At 68.3% G+C, this 8,096-nt stretch overlaps 1 protein-coding gene across 1 annotated transcript; it reads right to left on the bottom strand.

Annotated features, from left to right (window-relative positions):
* Positions 1 to 630: 630 nt before the first annotated feature.
* PLPP2 (phospholipid phosphatase 2) lies at positions 631 to 5,603 on the bottom strand. Its single transcript, XM_063357766.1, has 6 exons — positions 5,436 to 5,603; positions 3,238 to 3,389; positions 2,373 to 2,650; positions 2,139 to 2,196; positions 1,842 to 2,018; positions 631 to 1,734 (listed from the first exon to the last, which is right to left on the bottom strand). The coding sequence occupies exons 1-6, from the start codon at positions 5,485 to 5,487 to the stop codon at positions 1,597 to 1,599; spliced, it is 855 nt and encodes a 284-aa protein (XP_063213836.1). The 5' UTR covers positions 5,488 to 5,603; the 3' UTR covers positions 631 to 1,596.
* Positions 5,604 to 8,096: the final 2,493 nt, after the last annotated feature.

Below are 8,096 nucleotides of genomic sequence, written 5' to 3'. Positions count from 1 at the left end.
GGCCTTCCCTCGGCTCCGGCTGCCGCAGCGGCCAAGGGAGCTGCAGGCACAAAACGTCACTTTTTCCGAGAGCTTCTCCCCGCCTTCCCTTCCCCCTCACGGAGGCCGCCGCGGTGCCGGGGAGCGCAACAAGACTCCCGGGGCCAGGGCGAAGGCAGCGCCAGGACGGGAGCCCACGCGGGAGGGGTCCGGGAGCCCTGCGCCGGCCGTGGCTCTCCTCGCCCCTCGTGGGGCCAGCCAGCCAAAGAACAAAGCGGTATTTCTCGAATTACGGGACGTCGAAGAATATCGTATTCGATACGAGAGGTGGTATTTCACAGGCAGCGCGGGAGAGGGGGGGCTGGCCGCCCCCATGGCTGCTGGGGCTCCCTCCCCCGGGGAGATGCTGCTCCCGTCAGCCCCCCCACCGCCCCATCGGCCCCAGTGGAGCCAAAGTTCCTCAGCACCACCAGGAGAGGGGGCTCAGCAGCCCTGAGAGCCCCCTCCCCAGCGCAGCAAACCTCCTGCTAACGGAGGGCTTCAGACCCCTTTCCTTTGGGAGAGGAAAACTCTCACCACTTAAGCCCATCTACTCCGAGGCCAAGAGCATCCGAGGAATAAGAGAACAGGCCCGACACAGACATTCTTTACGGATGATCTAATTTAAAAAAAAAAAAAATTATAAAAACATATCATAATCAAAACGCGTGTAGTTTAAGAAGAGGCCCACAGCGCTCCGGCGCCGGAGGCGGCTGCGTGTCAGCGATGGGATGGCTCTGTGGCCCGTTCCTCACCTTCCCACGGAGTTCGGAGTCCTGTGTCCAGCTCCACATCCCCATTTATTTTCCTTTACCACAGAAAGCTTCTCCCCTACACCCTCCCTGCCCACCCCCAGCACCCCCTAAAGCATCAGCTGAAGCCGCAGGAGAGACAAAGGCTGAAGCATCCCCCTCGCCCCAGGCCAGGCGCGAAGCAGACGGGCACACCAAGCCCTTGGCTTCCAGCATGGGGCACCACCGGAGAAAAGCCCGGCCGTGGCCCCTTCGCTCGCACGGGCTGCTGGCAGCCAAGACTGCTTTTCAAGGTAAGGAGGGAACAGAGAAGAGCCCTGGATCGCTTTAATCCTTTCCAAAAAAAGTATTGCTAGCCCAGCAGCTGTCCTCCTCCCCCCTGTGCTCGCGAGGATTTGTACTCGTAAGGCCGGATAATTTGACAGGGATAACACGCACTCGGCACAGGCAACCTCAGACTTCCCGACGAGTTTGCTCTTTGCTCGGCGCGGTTTGCCAGCCTGATAAATCCACCCCCACGTGCCACCCTCCCCTCCCTTCCCTTCGTGCGGAGGGCTGGGACGGCAGCCTTGGAGCGTGACTCAGACGCACAGGGGACCGAGGACCTCCCCCTTCCCGCGGGCAGGGCGCTGGGATCGCCGGGCACCGGCCAGCACCGAGGCACCGCGGGGAGCCGGGGGTGCAGGGCCGCCCCGCACGTACCTGCAGCAACCGGAGGCACGTGGAGCCGACGGTGAAGACGGAGCCGGGGTCCCCGTCCCCCCGCAGCAGGAGCGGTGCGCGGCGAGGGGCAGGTGGTGCAGTCCGGCGCGTGGCCGCGCGCGGCTCACGGGGCGCCCCGGTAGCTGTAGTGATTGCGGTCGGGGTCGCTCATGGTGAGCGGCAGGCTGGGCTTGCGCTCGGGGTCCTTCTCGTCGCACTGCCGCGGGGGACGCTGCTTGAAGAAGTCAGAGACGTAACGGACCTGGAAAAGACCAAAGGGAAGAAAGAGGGTTTGGGGACCCCCTCCTGCAGCAGCTCCGCGGCAGCCCGGCAGAGCGTCGTGTCGCGCGGGGGGGGGACGACACTCACGATGAGGACGGCAATGAGAGCCCCTTGGAGCAGCCCCGCCAGCACGTCGCTCCAGTGGTGCTTGTAGTCGGACACCCGGGTGTAGCCCACGTAGATGGCGAAGGCGATGAGGAAGAACTGGATGGTGGGACGCAGCAGCCGGGCCCACTTCCCCACCAGCCGGGCTTGCACGTAGAGCTGGGCAGCGAAGGGGGGAGCAATCACCCAGCGCCAGGGGCACCAACCGGCCAGAAGACGAGGTGCTCGGGGGGCGGGAACGGGACCTGGGGGGGCTCATCGCCTTCCCGTGGCACTTACCGCCAGGAACATCATGCAGTACATCCCGAAGGAGGAGTGTCCGGAATAGAATGACAGTCTGCAGGGAAAAAAGGACACGTCAGGCCATGAGAGCGAGCCCCCAGCGCCCAGCTGGCCCCCCACCCGCTCCTCAGGCTCTGCCCTGCAGCAGGACAGCGTCGATACCCCCTGGCCGCCACCGGACCACAGGAGCCTGGGGGGGTGGGGGTGAGGTCCTGCGGCCCCACGGCTCACCTAGACTCGGTGACGTTCCCGCTGTCACCCCGGCAGACGTTCTCCAGCTGCACGTAGATGGAGCAGTTCACCTTGGACCAGTCGGGATTGCAGACAGCCAGGAAGTTTGGCCGGAGACGGCCGATCATGTATTTGGCCAGGTCTGTCAGGGACTGGCTGATGGCCCCACCGAAGAGGAAGGTCCCCACCACCTTGTAGAGGGCGGCCAGGTAGTTGTTGAACTCTGACTTGGAGTAGAGGCGTTCCGTGTAGACCAGATACGCCTCCCCCGATGAGATCTGCAGAGGGCAAGGGGCAAGGGGTGAGGGTCCGGGGGCCACCGAGCAGCTCCCCAGCACCAGGGGCACAGGATGTGGTGTGAAAAAACCCGGATGGGCTCATCCAGGTTTTGGGGGTGTCTGCCCCACGGAGGAGGCTTGCCAGACCCGCCCCCCCCCACTGGAAGGTGACCTCCCGCCCCTGCGGCTGCTCCGTCCCTGCCCAGGGGACGCTTCCCCGGCACCCCCGGGGGCTCCCACGGCGGGAGACAGGGCACAACGGCCCCGGGATGCTCTTCTCCGGTAAAAGCCCCGGGACGCGCGGCCCTGCCCCGGCCCGCAGTCCGCCTTAAACCCGGGCTCCTCTCCCGGTTCCGCCTCTCCCCACCAGGGCTGTGGCAGAGGAGCCCCCGGCACCCGCCTGCCACAGGAGCCCACGGGGCCTCTCCCCCTCCCTGCAGGGAGCCACCCCCATGGGGACGTGGGTCCCACCGCCCCAGAGGGAGCTCCTGACCCCCAGCAGGGCAGGGCTGTGCTGGCACCCAGCTCCGGGATGACGCGTGCCAGGACGTCCCTGCCCCGGCGGGATGGCATCGGTGCTTCCTTACAATGACAACGGTGCAGGTGATGGTCACCCCAGCCATGAGGCCGTGGGTGATGGTGTCCGCCTTGTAGGGGTAGCGGATGGAGTCATCGTTGCAGTAGAAGCCCCGCTTGTAGGGGGAGTTCACCAGCGTCAGGATGACGAAGGGCAGAGACGCTGCAAGGCAGAAAGAAGGCGAGGGCTGGGGACACTCGGCCGCAGGCCCCGCGCAGGCACCCGGCGCCATGCCGTCTCCCCGTCCCTCGCCCCCGGGTCTCCGCTCCCCGCTGCTGGGGAGGGATCCCCTCTGGGGACACAGTCCCCAGCCGCCTGCGCCCAGGGCAGGAGGACTCGCACCCACCAGCCCCCGCCGCTGATAGGGCCCTATCGGAGCTCGCAGCTGCCTGCAGCGCCCAGATACCACAGGAGATGGCCGCGACCGGGCACCCGCAGAGCCCCCAGGGCTGCCCCGCTCCCCCCAGGAGCTGCCACCGCAGTGCAGGACACCGGGGCTGATCTTGTGCCCTCTCCTCACACTCCCCTGGGTCTTTTGGCCCAGGAGGACAGAGCTCGTTAGAATTAACGAGCACAGGCATCTTTTGCAAACCTGTTTTACAGCAGGCAAGGGCCCCCAGGCCCCAGATGGCCTCGGTGCCTCGCACCAGCTCCAGGAGAGCCAGTGCCCAGAGATGCTGGGGGGCCATCCACGCTTGGCTTCCCACCCACGCCCTCCGGCAGCCCTCGCTCCTGCCAGGGCTCTGGAGACATGCCACAACCGGCCGGATCAGCTCGGGCACGGAGGATTCTCCGCCCAGCGTGCCCCGACCACGGGCATCCTCCAGCTCGACCCTGGATGGGCTCATCCCCAAGATCAAGAGGGGTTTTGGGGGTGTCTGCCCCACGGAGGAGGCTTGCCAGACCCCCCCCCCCCCCCACTGGAAGGTGACCTCCCGCCCCTGCGGCCGCTCCGTCCCTGCCCAGGGGACGCTTCCCCGGCACCCCCGGGGGCTCCCACGGCGGGAGACAGGGCACAACGGCCCCGGGATGCTCTTCTCCGGTAAAAGCCCCGGGACGCGCGGCCCTGCCCCGGCCCGCAGTCCGCCTTAAACCCGGGCTCCTCTCCCGGTTCCGCCTCTCCCGGCGGTTTCCGCCTCCCGTTCTTCTACCGTCTCCCGGGAACACGCACCTTTGCCCCCCCCCCCCCCCCCCCCCCCCAACCCGCACCCGGACCCCCCAAGCGAGGGGGGGAAACGACGGTAACACACCGGGCTGCTGCCCGCCCCCCCCCCCCGGTTCCCCGGGCGGGGGCATCGGCCGCCCGAAGGAGCCCCCCCCCCGCTGCTGCCGGCTCCGGCGGCGGCCGCCTCGGTGTACACCTCCAAGGCTAATTTGCAGCTCAAATTAGACACGGAATTTTCTTTCGGGATAATTTCATCCTCCAAAAAAAGCTCCCCTAAAAATAAAAGGCACCGACACCCGAAGAGAGAAAAAAAAAAAACCCAAAAAAAACCCCAACAAACGGCCCGAACACAAACAGGAACCTGCCGCTCCCCACCGGGGCCCGGAGCCCGGGAGCAGCTCCCGGCCCGGGACGTTCAGGCTGAAATTACGACCTGGGCCTTTATTTTTAGTCCGTCTTAATTAGGTGCTTCTCAGCGTCAGTTTTAGAAACGGGCGTTTGCCTGCACGGGGCCGGGGGGGGGAGCTGTCGGGGCACCGGGAAGGGGCTCCCCCGACCCCAACCGCCCGCGGAGCCCCCCCTTCCCCCCGGCGGGGCACCGGGTCCGGCCGGCGGGAGGAGGAACCGTCTCCCCCCCCGCGCCCGGGCGGGTCCCGCCGGCGGCCACCGGGACCGGCCCCGGCCCCCCCCTCTCCGCTCGGCCCGGGGGCTGCGGACCCCCCGGGGCACCGGGGAGGCCGCACGTCGGGGCAGCAGCTCCACGGCAGGGACCGGCAGCTCCGGGGCAGGAGCCGCTGCCCGCCCGGCCCCCCCGCCTCCAGCCGAGCCCCCCCCCCCGCCCCGCGGCTCCTCGGGGAGGCCCAGAGCCCCAGGACCGACGCCGGGCAGGTGCCCCCCCGGGCCCACAGCACCGGCAGCGGGATAGCCCGGGGAGAGGCGCGGGGGGACCCAGGACCCCCGGTCCCGCCCCCAGCCCCACCGGGGGTACGCTCCGGAGCCGCCCGGGTCGGGGCTCCGCGGCCGCGCCGGTGCCGAGCGCTCACCGACGGCCAGGCAGAGCACGTCGAGCACCACGAAGACCTTCCTGCGCTCCATCCCGCTGCCGGTCGGCGGCCCCGCGGCCCGGCCCCGCGGTTCACATGGCCCGGAACGACGCGGGCCCGGTCGGGAGGTAAAGTCCGGGCGGACGGGACGGGGCGGGGCGGGGCGGCCCCGCCCGCCGTTGCCCCCGCCCGCGGCTGGGGCGGGGGCGGACGGTGGGTCCCCCTCCGGGGGCGGCCCGGGCCCGGACCCCCCGCCCCGCCGCTTCCCCGGGCCCCGCTCCAGCATCTTCGGCTCCGGCCCGCGCCCCCGCCCCGGCTCGGCTGCGGCGAGGGGAAGGGGGAGAAGGAGGGGGGGAGCCTGGGGGAGCCGGCCGTGTCCCGCCAGGCTGCTTTCCTGAGGGGAAAAAGGGTAAAAAGAGGAAAAAAAAACCAAAAAAAAAAAAATAACCAAAAAAAAAAAAAATCAGTGGGAAAACGCGGCCAGAAACGCGCCGGCTGCACCGGCAGCGGCCACGGGGCTGCTCCAGTCGCGATACGGGGGCTGGCCCAGTCGCGATACGGGAGTTAGGGGGGCAGGAGGGTTCCCCGGGAGCCTTCGGAGGCCGCGGGGAGCAGAGCAGTGGGTTTAAACACAGGAGGAGGCGAGGAGTGTTTGTTTTAAGCAGTGATTTAACCCCTGGAGCGGGATTTTCCCCAGTCTCGGAGGTGGTCGGAGCAGGACGGGGTTCCCGGTGCTGCCCTTTGGGGCTGGGGACGCGCCGAGCCGCTGGCACCGGCGGCGGGGACGGGGCGAAAGGTTGGGGTGCGGGTCCCCACAGCGAGTCCCTCTGGGAGCGGGGACGGCCGCAGCCCGGCTGTTTGCTCCAGGCCCGGCTCTTGGTCGGGAGCGGAAGGAAACATAAATAATACAGAAACCACCCAAACGATAGCTACTGGGCTGGTTTATTTAAGTGCAGCGCGAGTGGCCTGTGGAGAATGTCGGAGCTGTTGCGGGAAGCCAGCGGAGCTGGAAACGCTCTCGGGCTGCCCTGGGATTTAAGGAGAGGGGCAGAACCACTCGCTGGCTTTCCTCTGCTCCCATCCGACCCCATCCAACCTCCGACAACCTCCCTTCGGCCTGTCGGTGCCACGGGGTCCTGTCATGGCTACCGGAGTAGGATTTGCCTGGCACGTGCTGCCCCAAATGCCGGTGGCGGGGAGGTGACTGCCCCAGGGCAGGGGGGTGCCGCAGGAGGGGAGGTTGGCCGGCGCCTGTGGGCTGTCCAAGGGGGGGACGTGGGGTTTAAAACGGGTTTTATCCCACGGCGGATAAATCTCCCCTCCTTGTCACAGTCCCAGCCGTCCTTGGCCGTGCTCAGCCGCTGTCATGGCTGGCGTGGAGGCTCCGGGCTGGGCCATGGTGGGGACAAAGAGGTGGCAGCGCGGGGCTCAGCGAGGGCAGGATCGGGCCCGGCGGGGCAGAGCGGAGCGGGAGGCAGCAGCGTCGCGGCGGGCAGGACTTTGCCCCACGCGGTGCCGTGGCGGTCGGATGGTGCCAGGGTGGCGGGAGCCACCCCGGAACGGCCCAGCCCGGCCCGATGGGCTGCCCTCGGCTCGGGCCACGTGCCGGGGTGTCACGGGGAGCAAAGCAGCCCCCGCTCTCGGCTGCGTCGGGGGCTGCTGGCATTTGGGCGCTGTTTGTTAGGTTACCTCCAGCTTCGCTTGGCCATTGTGAAGTCCCCGGGGGGATGCCGGGGGGCCGTGGAGTCCTGTGGGATGCCAGTCCCAGCCCTCCCAGCCCCCGGCGAGCACTGGGACGCCATCCTGAGGGGGGGATGCTGATGCTCCACTCTGGGGGGGACTGGGACCCTTTTCCCCCCTGCCGGAGGTTTGCCCACCTCTCCGCTGCCGGCCCCTCGCACGGAGGCTCACGGGAGGTGGACAGCGGTCTCCCACCATCCCGAGCTGGATGCTCGAGCATGGCCGCTGCAGGAAAGGGAGCGGCCATGCAGCTTGGCGAAGGTCCGGCACCCAGGGGTAGGGGGTCCCTGGCACAGGGGTCCCCGACACAGGGGTCCCCTCTGCCATCAAAGCGCCGTGGCTGCAGCAGCCATGCACCCGCCATGGCCGCGTGTGGGGAGCGTGGGGTGGGCAGATCCTGCACGGCCCTGACACGTCGCTGCTGCTTTCCTGTGCCCTGGAAGCAGAGAGGAACCTTTTCCACCCCCCAAAACCTGCGGGGATGCGGGAGCCTTCGGTGGGGGTTTGGTCCTGCTGATCTTACACCCGCGGAAACATCACTCGGGGCCAGAAAAAGGCATTTCAAAGGATGTGACGAGAGACAGCGATCCCACCGGAGGGCTTCGAGCACACCCACCCTTCCCACCATTCCTCAGGGCCTCCAAGGAAGCGGGGAACCCGCTCCCATCCCTCAGGCTGTGCCCGCCATCGCACCCGGCCTCTGCAGGAGGCAGCCGGGGGCTGCATGGCCAGAGCCCCGCACAGCCGCAGCCGATGGCCACCCTCTTCTGCAGGGCTGAGCCCCAGCCCCCTGCGGACCCCAGCAGCCAGGGGGGTGCTGCGTTTCGGCCGAGAGCGGCTCCCGCTCCCTTCCCTGCCGCGTGGCCGGTGTCCGGGACGCTCTGCCCGCTCCCCACCGTGTTCTGCCAGCGGGCGCTTGCC

This window comes from Chroicocephalus ridibundus, chromosome 22 (genome assembly GCF_963924245.1).
Source record: "Chroicocephalus ridibundus chromosome 22, bChrRid1.1, whole genome shotgun sequence".
NCBI classification, from domain to species: Eukaryota; Metazoa; Chordata; class Aves; order Charadriiformes; family Laridae; genus Chroicocephalus; species Chroicocephalus ridibundus.
The sequence above is the reverse complement of the archived record's forward strand: the minus strand, read 5'-3'. Positions and strand labels throughout refer to the sequence as shown.

Bases quoted from the DNA above. Each gene is read 5' to 3' on its own strand.
- PLPP2 (XM_063357766.1), bottom strand. From the start codon at position 5,487: ATGGAGCGCAGGAAGGTCTTCGTGGTGCTCGACGTGCTCTGCCTGGCC. The intron at 3,390-5,435 runs GTGAGCGCTCGG...TCTGCCTTGCAG, and splicing joins CGTGCTCTGCCTGGCCGTCG to CGTCTCTGCCCTTCGTCATC. The intron at 2,197-2,372 runs GTGAGCCGTGGG...TTTTCCCTGCAG, and splicing joins GGGAACGTCACCGAGTCTAG to ACTGTCATTCTATTCCGGAC.